This window comes from Akebia trifoliata, chromosome 7, assembly GCF_017979445.1.
Source record: "Akebia trifoliata isolate Shusen 1 chromosome 7, ASM1797944v1, whole genome shotgun sequence".
In the NCBI taxonomy this organism is placed as follows: domain Eukaryota; kingdom Viridiplantae; phylum Streptophyta; class Magnoliopsida; order Ranunculales; family Lardizabalaceae; genus Akebia; species Akebia trifoliata.
In genome coordinates, this window is record NC_141381.1 from 28462127 (window position 1) to 28484119 (window position 21993).

General features: G+C 35.7%; 3 protein-coding genes across 8 annotated transcripts; 2 read left to right on the forward strand and 1 right to left on the reverse strand.

Annotated features, from left to right (window-relative positions):
- Positions 1-2209: 2209 nt before the first annotated feature.
- On the reverse strand, positions 2210-6232 carry LOC147398799 (putative apyrase 7). 3 transcript variants are annotated; one of them, XM_086448109.1, is made up of 3 exons: positions 6074-6232; positions 3934-5363; positions 2210-2823 (listed from the first exon to the last, which is right to left on the reverse strand). In XM_086448109.1, exons 2-3 carry the CDS (start codon positions 5066-5068, stop codon positions 2264-2266), a joined length of 1695 nt encoding a protein of 564 aa, XP_086304235.1. In that variant the 5' UTR covers positions 5069-5363; positions 6074-6232; the 3' UTR covers positions 2210-2263. The 3 variants fall into 3 exon arrangements, with proteins under 3 accessions (XP_086304235.1, XP_086304237.1, XP_086304236.1); XM_086448111.1 differs by having other exon boundaries at positions 3934-5379; positions 6074-6219; XM_086448110.1 differs by having other exon boundaries at positions 3934-6180.
- Positions 6233-7839: 1607 nt separating this feature from the next.
- On the forward strand, positions 7840-15580 carry LOC147398800 (uncharacterized). 3 transcript variants are annotated; one of them, XM_086448118.1, is made up of 5 exons: positions 7840-8341; positions 12174-12240; positions 12562-12966; positions 13647-13990; positions 14939-15580. In XM_086448118.1, exons 1-5 carry the CDS (start codon positions 8255-8257, stop codon positions 15155-15157), a joined length of 1122 nt encoding a protein of 373 aa, XP_086304244.1. In that variant the 5' UTR covers positions 7840-8254; the 3' UTR covers positions 15158-15580. The 3 variants fall into 3 exon arrangements, with proteins under 3 accessions (XP_086304244.1, XP_086304245.1, XP_086304246.1); XM_086448119.1 differs by having other exon boundaries at positions 7842-8341; positions 12565-12966; XM_086448120.1 differs by lacking the exon at positions 12562-12966 and having other exon boundaries at positions 7848-8341.
- LOC147398801 (pentatricopeptide repeat-containing protein At2g13600-like) lies at positions 15262-20927 on the forward strand. Of its 2 annotated transcripts, XR_015180042.1 has the most exons (3): positions 15262-15403; positions 15768-19787; positions 19951-20926. XR_015180042.1 is itself a non-coding variant. In XM_086448117.1 (2 exons), the coding sequence occupies exon 2, from the start codon at positions 16831-16833 to the stop codon at positions 19201-19203; it is 2373 nt and encodes a 790-aa protein (XP_086304243.1). In that variant the 5' UTR covers positions 15262-15403; positions 15768-16830; the 3' UTR covers positions 19204-20927. The 2 variants fall into 2 exon arrangements, 1 of the variants encoding a protein (XP_086304243.1); XM_086448117.1 differs by having other exon boundaries at positions 15768-20927.
- The last annotated feature ends 1066 nt before the right edge of the window (positions 20928-21993 follow it).

The window sequence follows — 21993 nt, forward strand, 5'->3', positions numbered from 1 at the left end:
CCCTCCCTCCCCCCCCCCCCCCCAAAAAAAAAAAAAAAAAAAAAACTGAGCCATTTCAAGGTAAAAATAGTTGCTAGTCTCACTCTCAAAATATTTTTGATAACCGAAATTCCTTGGAATTTTGATTTTTTGGTGTCTTCACTAAGAAACTGTATGGAGAACTGAAAAAAAAACTGCAAAGATGCATGTATACTTCATGGGATTTTTTTGCAATAAAATAAACCAAAAATTCTTGGAAAGGAGAAGATCCATCTATATATATCGAAGTATAAGATACTTGAAATATTAGATACTTGTGCCAGAGCTTAACATTGCAAATGTTTAGCTACACTGAAGCAATATAAGTTAAGAAAATTATGTATAGCTGATGAAAAGACAAGGTAGTATTAGCATTATGTCCTTTTTTTTGGGTACAATCCACGTCTTATTTAACAAAAAAGGAAAAAAAAAGTAATGGAATATCTAATTGAAAGTTTAAAGTAGTCATCTAGAAGGTAATGCAAAACAACTGAAGACCTAAGTGAGAGATAATTAACAAAAATGAGATACATCAACCAATAACCTGTAAAATGTTGAGATTGACAAAAATTGTTCGCTTGAAATTGCAATTGTTAAGTTCCAAATACATTATAACTTGCAATACCCAGTAGTATCAAAGTTCAAATGCGTGCAAATTGCTAAACAATAATAACTGAAATGTAAAGATGGAAATTTATAATTTCTTGATAAGGAAAATAAAGCATACATACATTAAATATTCGAAATTATGTCTTAAAAACTAGTTAACTTGTCTAGTAAAAAAATCTAGCATCTTCAAACATTTTTAGAAGTTGAGATTCCTTTTTTTTGTCCCCTCTGCTACTACCACTCCATTCTTCTTTGCTAACATTCCTAGTTTTGGAGATCGTGATATAGGGAAGGTATGATGATAATGATGGCAAGACTTGTATATGTGATAGGTCAATTCCCCCTAAAAACAGGGATTGACAATGGGTAATGGTCAACCAAATAAGTCTAAGCCTAGTAAAATCCATATTTGATGAGCCTTAATTATTAATAAATCAAGTTAGTAATTGATATTTTTTTAATAAGTTTCTAGAGTTGATTTCTGTATAGAAATCATCCTAAACTGCTTAAACTTGATGTTTTGGTTTTCAGAGACCTCTTATAGCTGTATCCCTTGCAGAGTTGAAGGTGTTAGCATGCTAAGTTGATTATAGCGTTGATAAAACCCATCTTCACCTACTAATTACTAACAACTAACCTTTTAGCTTATATATATATATATATATATATATATATATATATATATATATATATATATAGCAATGTTGTATGAAATCAGAGATGAAATTTTGCAAAAGATGAGAATTTAAATAGGTAGTCTATACTTTGAGACCCTCCCTTCATCAGCCAAAGCAGCAGTACAGCATATCTAATTTTTAGTGGGTAACAAATAAAGTTTTTCATTGGCGAGATTTGAACCCAGGTTTCAGTGAAATCCAGATGTTCAAACCAAACTGGATGATAATTAATAACTTACGGTTAGCAGAAGTTGAAAGTGGGTGTTCCTAGGTGAAAGCCAATTATCCTGAAAAGGCAGGAAGTGGATTGAGTCAAAGATGCACTTTCTCCCAGTGCAAGATATCATCTAATTGTTGTCCCGTTCTCAATATTTTCCACTAATTCCCAAGAACAGATGTTTTTCTTTCCAGTGATTCAATGCTCACCATGAAATCCTTAATTTGTATTGGCCCTGTAAAAAGACATGAATCATTTCGAACATCTCACTTCAGTATAGCTCTATTGATAGATGATGGTTTCCTCCACAAAGCATTATCCTTACTATTCTTATATTTTGACTAGAAAAGCATGTCACATACTCTAAAAATTGGTGTTAAAGAAGATTATTCTGTTCTGTCCTTCCCGCCTAGATAACAAAATCACACTCATAGGCAACTTTCCAATTTAATGGGCAACTGAAAATGCAGAACCAATGAAAGGATGTGACCGATCCATCTCAAAATATAAATCCACACTGGAAATTGTTTTGCAGCAATAATCACATTTACAAGGATACCATTTTTTGTTAGGTAATATTTAGATGTGATCCTTCCTTTAATTACAAACCAAACCAAGAGGGAAATCATTTTGTCTTCTTTTGATCATTCAGAATGAAATCACAATGGAAGAGAAGACACACAAAGAATTAAAACAGTGAAATGTCAAGCTTCAATTAATTTGAACAGCTGCAAGAAAGTGACTAATTTGTTTGCCTTTTTGGATAAATATAAGATGGCAAGGATGCTCCAACCGCAGCAACATTTTTAACTTGCATGGACACCAACAGCGCTGTAGTCCGCTTAACTTTACCCCAATAAACAATAAAAAGAAAACAAAAAAATAGTGCAAATAGAAAAGCGGGAGAAGAGAGGATCTTCATACTCTTCAGGGTAAAACTTGGACCACCTTGAGCTTTAGTCCTACTTATGTGTTCTCCTTCAGCCAGCACTGCTCCTAATGTCCAAGAAACATCTCCAGGACCAAAAACTATTTCTGCATTACCCATGCATAAAGCATCCTCAATGAGTGATGCCAAGTATGGAACCCGGAAACAGAACTGCTCAGCAAATTTTCGGTGTCCAAAAAATTTCTTTAACTCAGACCACGATTTTGAACATAAGTGCTGGCCTCTCTCCAAAATTTTTGTCAAATTGGCTCTTGGATTTAAATTTAATACATTGTAGACAACGAAAAATCCAGATAAAGCATGGAAGCGTGCAACTCGGTGGGGGAATGCTGTCAAGTTTAAGGAATTGGTGCCTGCAACATCAGGAGAGACGTCAAAAAATCTCAACAGTTGAAATGAATCCCACACTAACATTGGGAAGGAGATAGAGACAGGTGGCTTAAGCTGTTCTCTTCACAAAGTGAGTACAACTTGTAAAATGACTCCTTTACATAGTGGAGCAAAATTGTCATGTTGTTCAGACATACATGTGATGTGATGGCACATAGGCACACTATGTTTGATAAGGGTAATGGGATTTGCATTGCTTCTAAAGCAAGCACATCCGTGATAATTATTTCACTTAGTTGGATGTTTGAAGCCCCTTTTGGATGGTGTTTTATTGGCTTATCTTTGAGTGGGTTTCATCCGGGATCCATAAAGGACTTCAGGTGCAGATGCTTCTAATTGCTCCCTCATAATTTGAGTAGGTGCATTAGATGTTTTGACTCCTATATCCATATTCCGGCTAGATGTGAATGTGATTCCCTTCTGGTTTTTATCTCTACCCCTTGGCTATCAGCAACCAAGAATAGTAATGCTGATTTAGGGTGGATCAACTCTAATATAAGTGTAGAATCAGAAATAAAAATAAAAATAAATAATCAAGTAACCACAGAAGTTGAGCATCTCTAATTTTATTTCACTCATCAATGGGCTTCTCAGAACACATAGGACTAGATAGAGTCAGTCAGTATGTAGTGACCATAATTGTAAAAAACAAAAAAAAAAAAAAGGTGGCATTCTTTTGTTAGAAACAGCAGAGATCATTTATACAAGTTTATTATTGAATAGGGATAGTGGTTGTATATAGGGGGGAGAAATGGGAGTATCAGTTATCTACTAATAGATGTTTATCCAAGGATAATTTAAGGTTCTCCCTATATTATGTATGTCACACATATGAGTCGAAGGTTTTTGCTTTGATATAATGCTTTTTCGCAGTGGCTTTCAATGGATCTTAATTCGAGAGGCACTAAAGTTATGACACCTTAATCAGAAATATGCGAATTTCAGAATAACATATATTGTAGCATTTCTAAACATAGTGAATTTAAGCAGCTTGTGAATATGAAAGGCATGGAGAAACATATGAAGTGCAATCAAACTGAATGCTGAAGGAGCGGAGATACTTATTAACTCACTTTCAGAGGAAGATTTGCAGTTCATATCCGTGATAAACTGCAACCAATCCGAAGTGTTTGAATGGATGGCAGCAACCTTAGCAAGTCTCTTGCATTTCTCCCAATCCGGATTCCCAACCAGATAGAATAAGGTGGTGTTATTACTCTGCAATTGACCACTCAAATTTCGCCAATTCGAGGAGTTCAGCTGCAAACAACCATAGCAAGTATAGTTTTGTGAAAGCCCCAAACTGAAACAAGGATGCTGAAGTTGAACTATACCATCAGCACTCTCTATAAATGATTGCTCTTCAAGAAGAGTGACAATAGTCCTGTCAAATGCCGCATTCAGACCAAATGCTGGCATTGAGTATGCTAAGATTTGGTGTTCAATCGAGCCAATGTTTGATTTAACCAAATGTTGATGATCCTCTCTCGATTTGTCTGTTTCCATGATGACCTGTAAGGATGAACCCCCTAAATCCAGAAGTCCTAAAGTGGGAACCCTAGAAGAACTTTCAAGCTTACCCATTTTATAATTAAGAGCAACCCAACCATAGTAAGCCTCCTCTTGTCCACTCAATACCCGTATCCAACTTCTTCTATATAGAAACGGGTGTTTCTTTATGATGAACTCTGCGCTCTCCAAAATCCAACCCGAATGCTCCCTTGGCAATCTTCGTAGTCCAGCAGTACCCAACAAAAAAAGAGACGTATCTCTATGCCTTTCTGAAGGTATTTGTTTCTCTGCCCAAAGAAGTAGCGGCTCTAACGCTCCCCTTACTCCTGAAGAATTGTGAACGAACTTATCGAGACCCGGCTCCGTTTGTATGCAGTGGTACTGACAAGCATCTTCCCGATGATGACTCTCTTTTGAATGATCGGGAAACGAATGAAACAAGATTGGCTGATCATGATTGGTTGCACTATTTCTAAACCACTCATACACATTTACTCGCGTACCAGTGCTTCCACAATCCAGAACAACAGTATATGATAGTTCTGATAAATAATAAGCCTTCCACGATCTAAATACATGATAAGCACCGACCAATACAAGCACAACAAGAAGAACGATAATGATTTTGAAGCAATGTTTAGATAGGCGGGAGCACATAAATGTCAGCCTAGAATGTACGGGACTTCTGGATTCCATTATCAAACTACCAACATGAATTACTTTTGAAACCAATAAACTTGTAAGGAGGTACTTTAAAATGGATGTCGCACCAATATATGTCGTCGGTCACTTTTTAAGTATAATAAATGTCATGTCCATGATGTACCCGAGTAAGACTTTCATAATTTCCTCAGATTTCTTCAGAAATGGAGAATAAATTAAATTCTAGAGACTTGGATTTGATATCATGAAGATAGCCAGGAGGCCAGCTATCATAGAAATATCATCCGTGCATTCTTCCACAATAAAACAAACTGCCCAGCGACTCTTACTACAAACGTCACCAGCTAATGAATGTGAGAAAGAAATTTGGTGTAAAAACAATTTTAAAAAAAAAAAAAAAATTAAATTAACGTGCAGATATATCATGCCTTCACCATTATGTGACACAGAAAATGAACTATATTGCTCGCATGTGAATGCATAAACAGAAATGAAAAATTAGTGAAACTTAAGTGAAAGATTGCCTCTATTAAATAAAAAATCAATCAAACATTCAGGAAAAAAAAACTATATATGCACAGGATCGAATTCAAAAGCACAGCATCACCTAACTGTATAAACCTTTGAGATTCAAAAAACTAAGCTAATAATCGAAAAACCTTCAAATTTAAACTGCCTAGTTTCAATCCACAGAACAACACAAGTAATTTAACTTTACGTTTTGTACAAATAATTTGCCCACACATTTATCAACTAAAGAAAAAAAATTGAAATTTTCGAAATAAGTGAAAGAAACGAGAGGATCAAATGTTAGAACTCATTAAAAACAGCAGATTACATAATAAAATATTTGGCAAATCAAACAAGGTTGAGAAATATAGAGATCTGAAAATACGATCCAATTAAATTACACATTCCAGCTTAAAATTCCAGTAAAACAGTAATTAAAGCAACATGCACTTCAAATCTCTCCTTTGGGCAATTAAAAAGATATGTAATCGCATTCAATCAGAGAATAAGAAAGGTTAAATCACGTACCTTGTTCTTGAGGGAAACCCTAGAATTCCGTCTGCTACTCCATCCACTTGAATGAACAGAGACAGACGAAGTGGGAAGGAAACCGAATTCCTCTTCAAATAATACGAAAAGGTGTCTGGACTCTGGAGATATCCCGCTACCGTCATCTTTAGCGGACGTTAAAGTGCCGTGTGAAGTTATTTACCGTTGTCTCTATACAGTAATCGTCAACACGTTTACTTCGTTGGGTTGAAAGTTGGGTGATTTAGACATACCCCCTGTGTTTTTGCTGAATATTAGAGATACCCCTATGTTATGAAAATGATGACATGCATCCCTTGACCTCAGTCTTTTAAATAGATCAAGAGGAAAAGACTCAAATGCTCTCATCTTTAATCTATGGTCAAAAACTCAGATTTTTTTTTCTCCAAAAATCAGGTCTTCAACCTCTTTGGATAAAAAATTTAACCCTCATCATCTATCTTTTGATTGTATCTACTTCAAGTCTTCAACATTTAAATTTCAAAGAAAAATACAATTTTTTAAGAAATAAAAAATGATGAAATTTTGGATAGAAGAATCTATGATGTTTTATAAAAGGAGGGAAGATAGAAAATGACGAATGAAAATAAGGTTGAATAGATTAAAATTACCTTGAAGGTTGAAGAGCTTGAAGATGATTGGTTTTGGATAAGACAAATATGAGTTTTTGGTTATAGATTAAAGGTGAGGACAATTGAGTATTTTCCCTTAGTCTATTTAGAAGACTAACATCAAGGGATGCATGTCATCAGACTCAAAACATAGAGGGGTATTTTTAATATTCAGCAAAACATAGGGGATATTTCTAAATCACCCTTTAAATTTCACGTCCTTGTTTTTGGATTGTAGGAGTCCCAGTCTTTCCCATAATCTGATTATAAAATTCAATGTTATATATGCTTTGAATTATAAAATAACTTTCTCAAATTGATGTTTATGATTTTGAAGCTCATTTCTTGCTTTAGTTTTGTGTTAAAATGATGTTTATGATTAGGATTTAGAGTGCTGATTTTCAAACTCAATATAGAATAACATGTGTAGTCGTGTATGTGAGGGGAAAAAATCTGTGGTTCTTGCACATGCCACTTAGATGTATATTACTTCATATTATAGCAATAGAAATTGGGACAGAGATGCATAAGGATGAGTGGGGGTTAACAACCATGGTTTTAAATCTCGTTGAAGACTGAGATGACTCGCTCAACAATGATACGGATATACATTGTGTCTTAACATTCACATCATCTCATGAGATAAACGAGATGTATCAGATGATATTTTGAAAATCTCAATCGAGTCAGTAAAATTCGATCGAATCAATCAGGATTTTATAGATTTTGATTAAAATAAATAATTTTTTTAAATTTAAATATTTGTTACATAACTAAAACATGATTTTATGACCACCCTTAGAATGGGTAAATCAAGTGTTTGAAAACCCTACAAGGCAATTAATTCCTTGAGGCCACCCTCCAAGGTTCGATTGACCCTTGACTAAACTAATTACACGTAGGACTTTTCGAGGGGGTAGTGTGTGTGTGACCGTGTGATTTGTCTCACCCGAAGGGTGGGGATTTTTCAAAATCCAAATTCAATTCAGAATTTGGCCCAAATCCAACTAGATTAGGTTGGAGGTTGAACTTGTTAAAGTCCAATAGGGGGTTTATGGACTAGGGCTTTGCTTTGGCCCGGCTCTTGCTCGCCTTTGGACTGCTCTAACTAAGGCCAGGGTGTTAGCTGAAGTCGCGACTCCATTGAAGATATCTGAGGTGCCCCTGTAGATAAAAAAAACTTTTGTCGTGCTGTTTTGTTTATCCCGCGTTGAGAGAAAAAAAAAAAAAAAAAATTATATTATTCGGTGGGTTTGCAAATTGCAATTTCACCGGCAAAAAAGCCTTCGAATCAAGAAGAACAAAGACAAAGGAACAGCTTTCTCTCATACGGTCTTACTGTCTTCAAAAGCCAAAACCCATTCCTCAGAATCTCAAAAAAAATTAGATTTTTCCTACGGTTTCTTCATTTTCGAGAAATTTTCCTAATGGGTATCTATTAATCTTCTTCAAATTAAATGGGTTTTCTCTAACGTCGATTGACAAACAGTGGTTGAGTCTTTAACAGCAAGAAATTCTTCACTTTTATGTTTATTTTTTTTTACTAAAAATGGCAATTTCATTTGGGTCATCTTCTCTATCTTGGCTTGCTAATTCCTCCATCTCTTCTTCTTATAATCACAGAAGAAATTCTAAGGTATGTGTTGTCTCAGCTGTTTTTATTGCATTTGATTAGTTTTATAAAAGTACCCCAACTGAAATACTTACTTGTGCTTTGTTTTACTAATTCACCATTGCCCATTGGCTTGTCAAATTGTAATATTGTTGAACTTATCAGTCATGAGTAGGGGTTCTGACTAACATGCGCCAGGGGTGCTGGGGTGGGAGAGGAGTTGATGGTACAAATAGAAAACAACTGTATTGAATCTCAGTTATGGTTGGGAGTGTTGGGTAATCAGTACTTCAGTTCCATTAGGACCCATATGATAGTTTTCTTAATGTGTATGTATGTTTTTGTAATGGGTGGCTGCTTCTGCATTTGGAATATTTGAGATTTTGATTATGACAGGTTTATAGTACCATATAGTGAAATTATTGATGAACTTTTGAGTATTAAGTATGAGTTGCTTTACCATGAAGTTTTTTGTTTCTACTCTTGCCCTTGTGGGATGTGTCTCCTTTTTGGTAATTTGTATGGGGTGCTGAATGCAGGATTTTGTTAATTGTGTAAGTTGTCGTAGCACCCCCTCATGTAGAGAGGTGTCGGGCATGGATGATGAGTAGAATTCTTTTTTTTTACTGGCATGACTAGGGCTCGCATTATCTTTAAGAGAAGTTGAAAAAGAAAGTTACCTTCCATTTGTTCTATATTTTGCAAAACCACATCATCCTCTGAGAAACAATCAACCTTAGAAACATAAAGCGCATAATCAAGGAGGTTTTTGATACAACAAATAAGAAAATCCTATAAAACTAATATAATTGCAAATGTAACATTCAACATCAAAATAAAACTACTATTAAATTTTTTTATGAAAACAACTGCTTCATAAGTGCTTCATTGCTCCTTTAGAAGTAGAAGAATTCATACCATTTGTTCCTTTTCTGAACATTAATTTTGGATTCTTATTTGCCTGTGTCTTGTTTATATTATTTTTGCTACTCCATATTCTCTTTTGGTAATTGGAGCCTTGGTGCCATTATTTTCTACTTCCCTCACAATTTCCTTTTTTCCATTAACATATTATCATGAATGTCAGCACACTCTCTCTTTCATGAGATAAACAAAATTTTAAAAATGAAGAAAACTAAATAGTTACAGGTAGCAAAACAAATCTAAATTACATAATACACATTGGTGCTTGACTGCGCGTAAAACTCACGCCTCTAAAATTTAAAATGACTATACAATTGCTTACACTCTGAATAGCTTCCTAACCTATCCCCTGCAAATTTTGATGAAAATATCTATGCCAGAAGATTATGGATTGATTTCACTTCTAATGTGCATCTATGCATTTTCTGTAGTTGGCATAATTGTCTAATCTTCCCTCATTGAGAGGGTATATGAAAGGTACTAGAGTTTTGTGGTTTAATGGACTGGAAATTTGAAAGAAAATGGAGTATCTTGTATATAGTCTAGGTAGAAATTAGCGAAGTAAGATGGGTAATGGTTGGAGCGAGAGAAAAGAAAGGTATGTGGGCAGGGGTGAGATGGGGCAATTGCCCACCCTCAAAATTTTTTTGTCCAAAAAATCCTTATTTGTAATAACTGTAAAGTTAAGGTCATAAAAACTCTTTCCACGCCTCAATTTTTTATTTAAACCCTTTATAAACTGATTGCCCCTCAATTTTTCATTTAACCCTTTATAAAGTAATTGTCCCCTCAAGTTTTTTTTTCAATTTTTTTAAACCTTATGTTAAGCAATCGTACATACCATCAGTTTTTTAAGACCTTTTATGTAAAAATTATTTAAATATCAAGGATGTCTCTTACAATATAAATAAGATGAAGGTTATATTGCAATTTAAGAGTCTCATTTCAAATCTGTTTGCACAGAACCCACTAAAATGGCTATAGAAGTTGAGAGATTTACTGGGCAGACCTGTCCGTTGCACTTTTATTTCAAAAAATAGTCAAAAACTCCCTTACTTTATCATTTATCAAGGTTGTTTCTTGGCAAACCTTACCCTAGGGGCCAGGATAACCTGGCTAAGTTGGGAAAATTTCGAATCTTACTAAAGGTCGTTAGCCCCACATAAATGATCACATTGGCAATCCAATACCACAACATTCTATATTTCATCAAAAAACTCATATTTAGAAAACAAAACTAAAAATAAAAGAAAAAAAATTCTTAAGATTTTTTATTTTATTTTTGCTTTGGTCGGACTGCACATACCAACCACCCTGACATGTGTTCAACAGTTCTTAAGTTTGATCCAAGGTGTTGAAATGGATGACTACCAAACTCCCAATTTTAAAATTAATATTCAACAGTAGCGTTTGTTGCCAAAGTCTTAGCCAAAATGTTTTGTCCTATATGGGCTAAAAATTTCGAAATGGGCTGATTTTTTGTGAGAATGGTCTTAATGGTGAGAAGATCATCCTCACAAAAAATCAGCCAATTTTGAAACTTCTAACCCCATGTTTACGAGTGTAAGAATTATGGACCATTCATTTTTTGCAAACCACTTTTGATGGGGTTAGAAGTTTTGGAATGGGCTGATTTTTAGTGAGCATGATCTCTTCATCATATAGATCATCTTCATAAAAAATCAGCACATTCCAAAACTTCCAACCCATGTAGGACAAAACGTGTTGGCCAAATAATTGGCCCCAGAATGGCTACCTACCTATATATATATATTTTGCCCCCCTGGTAGAAAATCCTGGCTCCGCCCCTGTATGTGGGCTATAATATTGGTGGGGGGGGGGGGGGGGGGGGGGGGGATTGGATATTTTGAGAGGTAAAACAAACTATAGTTTAAGGGATGATTGGAAAAGAAAATGAGATCATGATTTAAGGGACCGGATGAATAAAAATAAAACAGGCAACAATCTAATATTACCTTAGCATTTCTTCGTTGGAGATTCAATCTTTGACAAAGAGCACCTGATAATTTTTACACATTACTTGTTATTCTGTTCTCCAAAACCTTTACAACCACCTATCGAGTAGAGGCCTATTGCAATTGATTCTCAAATTTCAATGACCAACCCCCATCCTTTCAGATTTATGATATCTGCATATTTATCAACTATGAAATGACAATTAGTTATTTCTCATTCACTTATTGCCTCATGAAGTCACATTGGTCTTCCTCCAACCTTTCTGAAATTGCTCTGGACAGCTTGAATCAGGGCATGGATTAATGGAAAATTGTGAAGAGTTGACCAATTTAGCTAAGTGGTAAGACGTGTAGAATGTTGTTCCCATGTTCTAGGTTCCCCTTGAGCCCAACTTCATTTGCTAACCACTAACCCTATACTTGTAAAGAAAAAAAACATGATAGGCCCTCCTCACAGTTTTGGCTGACCTTGCAAATGCTGTCGTAAGTTTGACACACTCTGGTTGATGTGTGATTTGATCAACATAATAAGTGCTCCTAAAGATTTTGGTTGTCCTTGCAAGTTTGGTCATAAGTTTGAGACATCGATTAATGTTATGTTAAGTAGGAACATTTGTTCCCACTCCCCTGCTATTTGCATGAAGTGGAGTTCATTTTCTTATTGCTATTCTATCTTTCTAGCACGCACTGATTTCTTCCTGCACACAGAAGTTCAAATTTCACCAATTTATAGTAATTCATAAAGAAATATTACACTTGTAGCATCAGTTCTCATGTATAATTTCTAATTTGTATGGCAGTGATGCTTAACTTGCTTCCCCACAGTGAACATACTGTATTGGATTGATTCATGTTCCATACTTACATCATTCACTTTACGCATTTTTAAAATTCCTCCTAAAAAGTTCCATTATTTTCCTCACCTCCATTGTTACTTGCCTGCTTTCCATGTCCAGCCAATTTTATCACGGGGATTGTTTGACGGGCAGCGATATGATCTGCAACAGCTGTCTCATGCAAGGGGTATCTTTCATAATCAATCATTTTTGGGTAATTTATGAATATTTAAATACTTGTGGGGGCAAACTAGGTCAGACCAACATCTAACATGAGCTGTAAGGCTCTTCTAGTACTTTAAAATTCATTATGGATTGGAATATATTTGGCTGCAGTTGATTCTCCCATTAAGAAGTCTGACTCAATTTGTTCAAACATGTATTGCGTTTACTTGGCTGAATTGTTTCAGCCAAGAAGTTAAACTTTGGTAGTCTCTACTACTATATGGATTCCTTTGTATTAATATTACTCTAAACCTGTTTGTTTTTATCCTGGTTTTACTGAAAGCAGGCAAGTCAAACCAATTTGTAAGTGGAATACTCAAGAAAAAGGGAAAATTTATAAAAATGCAATTAGTTCAGTTTACATCTTCTGAAGATCATTCATCAAACGATGAACTCAAATCAGACATTTCAGAGCAAGAAAATGAAAATCATAATGTCAAAGACAATTCTCTAGAGAGCAGTTCACTCCTCCACTTTGAGCGAACTGAAGGAAAACCAGGTTATATATCATTTTATGGTCAGTCATATAGAAGAAAAGATGAAATCCTTGTATCATCAGTCCCAAGCAAGCATCAATCCAACCTGCTTTGGTTTATTGGTCCGACCGTGCTTGTAGCGTCTTTCATTTTTCCATCAATTTACTTGCGCAGGATTCTTTCTTCTGTATTTGAGGACTCTCTCTTGACCGGTGAGTACTCTTAATTTATCTAATATGTTTGTATGTCAGCCTTGAGTAAGCATTGTTTTTTATAGACAAGTAAAAACAAAAACTGTAGATAAACCGATCCAAGAACAATAAATAAAGAAAAGTAAAGCAAGATGCAATCACGCACAAAACACAGATTTTTACGTGGTTTCCTCAAGATTGAGGTACGTCCACAGATCACACCGATTCCATTATGAAGAGAAAATCACAGTTACAGATTACACCCTTTCATTAATATATATATCCCAGGGAAACCCAACTAGTGTTTTACATAATACCAGTGAAATTACAAAAATACCCTTGGAAAAATTTCTTTGGGAGTCCCCTCTCAATAGATTTCACATGGAAGATAATCTTGTTTGGATGATCAAAACTTTAGGATCCTCTGCTTTTACATGTGATTGTTAGGTAATTTGAGAAAGATTGGATAATTAGGTTTGCTTCATTGAGTTGATTTTGAACTAGGAGACCTCCCCTGTGAAAACTATTGAATGGTAAGTCTAACTCTTGCATGAGGCCATGTGTTGTACATTTTATGGTCAACACTAGCGTGAAAGGTGGTGCTTACATTTCTATAATCTTTTATATTTTTCTACTTAGATGTTGAAGTGGATTTATTACTCTTTTTCTTCACATTTAACCTATGCTCTCTCCATCTGCAGATTTCCTCATATTGTTCTTCACAGAAGCTCTCTTCTACTGTGGAGTTGCGGTCTTTCTTCTGCTAATTGACCATCTATGGAGGCCTCTCGAGCCATTGTCTTCTCCTAAGATTAACGGATGGCAGACCACCTGGTTGGTTCACCGCATCTCTTCTGTTGCCACCTTGGTTCTCAGCCTGATAATCCCAATGGTGACAATGGGTTTGGTCTGGCCATGGACTGGCCCTGCAGCTTCAGCTACGCTCGCCCCATACCTAGTCGGGATTGTTGTGCAGTTTGCATTTGAGCGTTATGCCAGATATCTTAAGTCACCTTCCTGGCCAGTCATTCCTGTTATCTTCCAGGTAAGGGCATAAGAAAGACATCACCGTACTTCTAATCAACAATAATAAGGGCATTTGAAGCAAGAAAAGAAGCAAGGGTAATTTGTTTTGAGGTTAGATGGGAAAGAGTTTGTAATTTGTCTTTAGGATAGCTCTTGTTTAGGGGTTGTTTTCTTTTTGTTTTTGTTTGTTTTTTTATGAGGATTTTGTTGTTTGTTCTTTTTTCTAACCCCAAATCTTAGGTGTAAGACTTCGATAATTTAATATGTGGATATATTGCCTTTACATATTTTGTTAAGTTCTCGATCTGCTGTCGGTCCTTTATGTATGTAGTTTCTGCATAATTATGCTTTGGTACTTTTTCTGTGTTTTTATTATGAGCCCAACTAGCCTTACTAAGTTAGTCAGGACTCCACCCCTACTATGGGTCCGTGGGCTCACCTTGTGGCATCGAAAAACATGATCTGAAGCTTCAGGATTTTAGGTGACAAAATTCTATGAACTTCCAAATTTAAAAAAAAAAAAGTTATTTTTCACCTTTGAATTTTAATTTTAAATTTGGGAGTTAAGTGGAAGTTCGGTAGCTGTCCATTTTCAAAACCTTGGATCAAGCCCAAAACCAAATTTTTTTTTTTTTTGGGTCTGAGTTTTTCCATGAAATCTATTGGCCTGTGGTGTTGGATTGCTTATGTGGTAGTCAATTTGAGCAAAACAACCCTTAGTAAGGCCCAAAATCTTACTATGTCAGTAAAGAAAGTGTTTTTCTTTCGTTATAGAACTTTAATATATTTCTATTTGTCCATAGTCTGAACATGTTTTCTGTTATACTTATTGGGAGAGTAGTATTAAGTTCTCGATAATCTAATGCCCATGCCCACACAGAAACATAATATCTACCTTACCAGTCTTTTACATACTGTACCTTATTGCAACTTAAGATGAAGATGATTCTCGTTGTAACTTTTGTAGGTTTATAGACTGCACCAACTGAATAGAGCAGCGCAACTGGTGACAGCTTTGTCTTTCACAGTGAGAGGAGCAGAGACAACCTCACATAACTTGGCCATAAACAGCTCTCTAGGAACACTGCTGAATGTCCTCCAATTTCTAGGAGTCATCTGCATATGGTCACTTGCAAGCTTCCTCATGAGGCTCTTCCCTTCTTCAGCCACTGTACCCGAGTCATGAGGCATATTTTTTTTCAAATGATCGGTATAAAAACACTGCACTTAATATTATTCAGAAGGGTTGAGAGATTTTGTCGGACCCACATTTTTTGGTTATGGCCTTGTAAGAGAAGAAGCCGGGCATGTTCTGGTTTGTTGGTTCCTAAAGCCAAATGGTTACCTAGACATTTGACTTATTGATGCCATTCTGAGAGGTAACAGAAAGACTGCGTCAAATACATAGAGAGATCGAGGTTTGATAAAGCTGGTATGCATTATTTCACTGTTTTTTATTACTAAATATTTTGGTAGATAAGCAGGGATATCAAACCTGTGATTGAAGCATTTATTGGTTCCATGCTGCTTTAGGTCGTTGAGATTACCGTGACCAATAATTCGTGAACTTTTAATTGCATCATGAAAATGGAAAATTGGGGGTATCTTATTCTAGAATTTTGCACATTTTTCCTCTATTCCTTAACATTGCATGTATGGTAATTCTTAGTCCTATAAACCATTGATATATGATATTTATAGAAAGTGACCCATGGCCTTATGAACACATGGATTACGAAAATTCTCTCTTGTATGTTAATTACATGGTCTTATTGAATCTCAAATGTTTGTTACAGACCCTAAGTTATCTGATTCGATCGGATTTGGAGCTACTTTGATCCACTGACTGCCCTTTGTACCCAAGATGCCAATTTGGCGGATTGAAATGGCGGGTGCAACGTATTTTCACAGTAGAGCAGCATGCCATTTTGGAAATTTTCAGTTTTCTTATCTGAGGGCATTTTTTGTGTTCAGTGTGCAACACCTCGAAGGCCTTTATTATTAGAGTTTCTCCATTATTATTCTGTTTAATTATGTGGAAAATGTCAAAAGGCACCAATATTATTAGGAGTTAATGCAAAATACTGATTTCAGGGACCCAATTTTTCTGGACTGCTCAGAATCCAGCTTGGTATTTTGATTCAAGCTTTAAATTAACCTCATGGAACGATGTTTACTATTACAACCGAAGAGCATTACATAACAGCGAGTCCCAAACACATCACTAGCATGGATGGAACCGTTGATTGTTGCCCGTGTCCTTGCTTGAGATACTATAAAATGAATTTTTTTTGGCTCACAGAATCCGGGATTCACCATTTACACGAGCTGTGTGTATTGAATGGCATCCCCAATTTACAAAATTACCATTGTTAGGCTTGACGTGGTACGTCCAGAGAGTCTGTGAGTACTATGATGAGAAATTCTGTGACCAAAAAATCACTCCTAAAATGACTAAAGTGCATCACTACTAGTTATTGTGGCCACACTGAGAACTTTCGTACCCTGAAATGTTATATAGTACACGTCGAGAACTTTCCAACAATGAGCAATTCATCACTGTATAATACACGATCAGAGGCACAAATACCATAAGTCATGTTAGGACACATTGTTGCCCCATTGAAAGAAAAGCCAATACAGCTAGAGAGAGACACAGATGCAAGTGTTTGAAGAGAAAGAAGCAAGAAGAGAAAAAAAAAAAAGAAACAGCAAATTTGGGTGTCTATAAATTTTGGCGTGTTATAATGAAAAATCAGTATGGTTATACAAAACTATATAATTTTGGTGTGTTCTAATGAAAAATTAATGTGGATATGTACAACATCTTAATTTGGTAAAGAAGTCCAAAGAAACTCCATGCTTTGGAGAACAAGAGGGCAAGGGTCCAATATGAGACTCAACCATAAAACTCAATTTAAAAGCTCTCACACTCTTTCACGGCATGTTACGTTGTACCCAACATGTCAGAAACCTCCACCATTTTCCCGTCATTTTCTCTCCAATTTCTCGTCAACTACCTCTTCCGTAACCGACAACATGAAACTGACCATTGGAAGTCTCTCTTCTATCAGCCCAAGAGCAGCTTTGAAAACTTATGTAGAAACTTGTAAATCTCTTATAAAAACTTGTTCAACCCAAAGTTTGATCAAAGAAGGAGGAATTCTTCATGGGCATTTGATCAAAATGGGTATCGCATCACATAGATCAGTAGCCATCAAGCTCCTGATTATGTATTTGAATTTCAAGAAATCCATTGAAGTTGATGAGATTCTCAGAGATTTTGTTGGGTTTGATCTTGTTGTATGGAACTGTATGATATCTGCTCGAATACAGGATGGCAATCTAGAAGACGCTTGTCACTTGTTCGACAAAATGCCCGAGAGAAATGCAGTCTCCTGGAGTACGTTAATCTCAGGTTTCATGCGATTCGGGAGAGTGGATGAGTCGATTGGGTATTTTAAAAGGAACCCATTTCATGATGTTGTTTCATGGACTGCGATGATTAGCGGGTTTGTTCAAAACGGGTCAAATTTTGAAGCATTGAAGCTTTTTAGGGAAATGCTCGAGTGTCGAATTGTACCGAATGCTATCACCTTTACTTGTGTTGTTAAAGCTTGTGTGGGATTAGGTTATTTTGAATTTGGGAGGAATGTGTTGGGTTTGATTATTAAATTTGGCTTGGAGAATAATTTATCAATTTGTAATTCTTTAATCACATTGCACCTTAGGATGGGGGAAAGTGAATTAGCGAGAAGAATTTTCGATGGAATGGAGGAGAGAGATGTTGTTTCTTGGACTTCGATCCTTGATGTGTATGTTGAGATGGGTGAGTTGGGAAAAGCTCGTCGGATCTTCGATGAGATGCCCCAGAGAAACGAAGTTTCTTGGAGTGCAATGATTGCCAGGTATAGTCAAAATGGTGATGCTAAAGAAGCGTTAAAATTGTTCAATCAAATGGTTCTCAATGGGTTTAAACCAAATGTATCATGTTTTTCTAGCATTCTTAGTGCATCAGCTAGTCTAATGGATTTACAGCTAGGGATGAACATACATGGGCACATGATAACAATTGGTATGGAAAGGAATGTGTTCATTGGTAGCCCGCTGATTGATATGTATTGTAAGTGTGGAAGGACTGAAGATGGGCATCATGTGTTTGACTCGATTTTGCAGAGGAATGTGGTTTCTTGGAATTCTATGGTTTCTGGGTATTGTTTGAATGGTCAATTTGAAGAAGCTAGTGAATTGTTTGAGCGGATACCCAAGAAGAATACAGTCTCTTGGAACACAATGATCTCGGGTTACGTACAAAATGAACAATGTGATAAGGTGTTGGAAGTCTTCGATAAGATGCTTTTATTGGGAGAAACGCCAAATGGATCCACTTTCTCAAGTGTTCTCCGTGCTTGTGCAAGTTTGGCCTCACTAGAGAAAGGAAAGAATGTCCATGGAAAGATTATTAAGCTTGGAATCCAATATGAGGTCTTCATGGGGACCGCACTTACAGATATGTATGCCAAGTCTGGGAACATCGAGAGCTCTAAGAAAGTCTTTGATAGAATGAAGGAGAAGAATGAGATCTCTTGGACTGCTATGATTCAAGGGCTTGCAGATAATGGGTTTGCAGAAGAGTCTCTTATTCTTTTTGCGGAAATGGAGAGATCGGATGTCGCCCCTACTGAGCTTGTGTTCTTAGCTGTTCTTTTCGCTTGTTCTCATCGTGGGTTAGTTGATCAGGGCTTTAAGTACTTCGAATCGATGGAGAGAGTTTATGGTATAAAGCCGAGAGGTAGACACTACACATGCATGGTCGATTTGCTGGCTCGATCAGGGCGACTTAGTGAGGCTGAAGCTTTCATTAAAGCCATGCCATTTAAGCCCGAAGCTAATGCATGGGCATCTCTATTGAGTGGTTGTAGTACTTATAGGAATGATGAGATGGCAGAAAGGACTGCTAGGAAACTTTGGGATTTGGCTCAGGAGAGTTTGGCCGGTTATGTCTTGTTGTCAAATATTTATGCCTCTGTCGGGAGATGGAGTGATGTTTCAAACGTTAGGAAGTTAATGAGAAAGAAGAGACTGAAGAAGACTGGTGGGTGTAGTTGGATTGAGGTGAGGAATCAAGTCCATTCTTTCTATTGTGAGGATGGATGCCACTCACAATCAAATGAGATTTACGGGATTTTAGAACTTCTTCTGTCTGAGATGGTAATTGATTGGTTTGTTTAGAAGTCACAACTGGTCTTAGTAGTGGGTTTGAAGACTTCTTGAAGAAAACCTGAGCAGCTTGATTATTGGTATTTCTTGGAGGTTTATTTGTTTAAGTTATATTGATCATTGAGTTCAGAAAACAAATTGATTAGGCTGTCCAATGCTGATGTTTAGTGGGCTTCTCTCTCTCTCTCTCACTGCAGTTTCAGGTCTAAACTATATATTTGATTGATTTGTTGATGATAAAAGGATCATCAAGGTTTCAAGAGAGATCCTGACAAGCTGGAAGAGTATTTGACAATTTTTTTTATGGGTAAGCTGGACTCGAACCCACAACCTTAAAGTAGCTTTGCAATGTGTCGAACCAACTGAGGTATGGGTCTAAGCCCAGTTTTACCAAACAACTCTATCTAGAGCCACCATACCTTCAGTGACAGAGGAGGATTGCACTTCAGTCTCAAGCCTGGATAAAGGAGAAAGGTTGCATCAAATTGCCGGTAAGACTAACATAGTGTCAAATCCCTTGACATGGATGTTTAACCACAAATATCTCAATTACTAGGATGGTCTACTCCCATAACAGATAGAGAGAGACCAGAAAGGTAACTCATAGCTCTTGGTTTAATCTTTTTTTCTCTCTCCCTTGTTCTAGTTTTCTGTTAACATATAGTCAAAACTTCAGGTACTACTTGTTTGTTTGCATGCACACATTTATACCTAAAAATCTACCTTTGTATGCTTATACAAATTATGTTTGTGTCGTAGAGTGTCAGACCTGGCCAATGATACGGAAGAGAAAATTAGCACGATGTGCTACCCGCTTCACTCTTGAATCCCTGTATAGCTTACATTTATTTTAATTTCTTTAAGGAACAGATGTAGCAGTTTCTTTCATTTTCTTTTTGTCTAGCGTAATGCTTCATTAAAAACCTCAAGAGCGATATCAAACCAGGAGGTTGAGGAAACCTACATGAAGAAAAGAAGAAAAATTAGCAAACAAAGCGAGGCACCGACATCCCATCCAATGTTTTCAAATAGCATATGCTATGTTGTGTGATTGAGCACAATACGTGGTCGCAGATCACAAATTTTAGTTTTTATTTTAAATATACAAATAAAAAAAAAATCAATTATTACAATGACTCCAGAAAATATTTTATTTTATTTTATGATAATTTATTATATTTGCGTGTTTAAAAAGTATGTTAGATTGCATAAACTCAAAAATTTGAAGAGTAGTAGTGAAAATAGGATTTAAAGGGGGGCATATGAGATTAAAAGAGTAAAAGAAATAGCTAAGAGTTAGTAGGAATAAGGGGTGGGAATAGATTTTGAAAAATAACTAAATACTCTAAAAAAAATTTGATCGGTCTTAGTACTCTAATAATCAATATTTTTGGGAAAATTACTTGAAGGACTTTGGTGGAGGGACTTGTTTCTAAATAGTCCCCAAGCTTTAGGCGGTCTCCTAATAGTCTATTTAGTAAACTTTTCATTTCTTAACAGTCACTAGATCTCATCTCATGTGTATAATGTCATTGAAATACCCAATCTATTATTTTCTCATCTTCTTCACATAGTTAGGTTTTCCAACAGTGATTGCCATCATTTCTGACGATCTTTAATCATGAATAACGAATGGAGAATGATATTGTCTTAATTTTGAACATCTAGATGTATTTTTATTTAATGAGTTATAATATATAAAAAAATGAAGAACGAAATTGAGATTCAATTTTTTTTTTTATGAATACATCGTAACTTGCATTTTGGATATTTCGAGGAGATTTACCAAGTATCGAAGTTAGAAAAATGAAAAATCTTATTCACATTATAGTGTCGAGTTCACCACTTTTTATTTAATTATTCTTGAGTTCAAAGATATTTTTATAAGAAAGAAATCGCTGAACTCAACAATAATTAAATGTTAAACTAGACAATAAAAAGTGGTGAACTTGACGTTGTAAATGTGAATCAAATTTTATTTTTTTCGTTTTTCCAACTTCAATAATGGGTAAATCTCCTCGAAACACCCAAAATGCATAAATCATAGTTGCAAATAAAAAATTGTAGCTTAATCATCAAAAAAATTCAAATCTCAACTTCGTTCTTCATTTTTTTTATATAAATCATCGGGAAAAAAAAAAACACGTTTAGATATTCAAAATTAAGAGAATATCATTCTTCATTTGTCATTCATCATTCATCATTCATGATCAAAGATCGTCGGAAATGATCGCAATCATCGTTGGAAAACCTAACTATGTGAAGAAGATGAGAAAAATAGTAGTTTAAGTATTTCAAAGACCTTATACAAGTGAGATGAGGTCTAGGAACTTTTAAGAAAAGAAAAGTTTACTAAATGGACTATTAAGAGATCGCTCAAAATTTAAGAACTATTTAAAAAAAACCCTTTTTTTTTACCATTGGAACAATATGCAATGTACTTTTGTTTGTGATGGCACAATGATCCAAAATCGCACGTCATGATTTAATGGCAAAAATATCTCATGCAATTGCGATTGCATATGACAATAATGATCTCATCTTTTAGGAGAGATGGGAACTTAGGCCTACTTGTGCCCTGCAACTTGATTCCGATTCTTATACTATTCAGTCCTATTTTGAGGTTTATATCCTAGACGTTACGTTTTTCTTTCATTTATGCAAATTTCCAATGTCGGCAGAGAACACTGAAACTTGTGAAAATATATATATATATATATGGGTCAGGTTCAAACGACAACCATTTCAACACACATATAGACAACGCGTTTTGTCTTATATGGGCAAAAATGTTTGGAATGG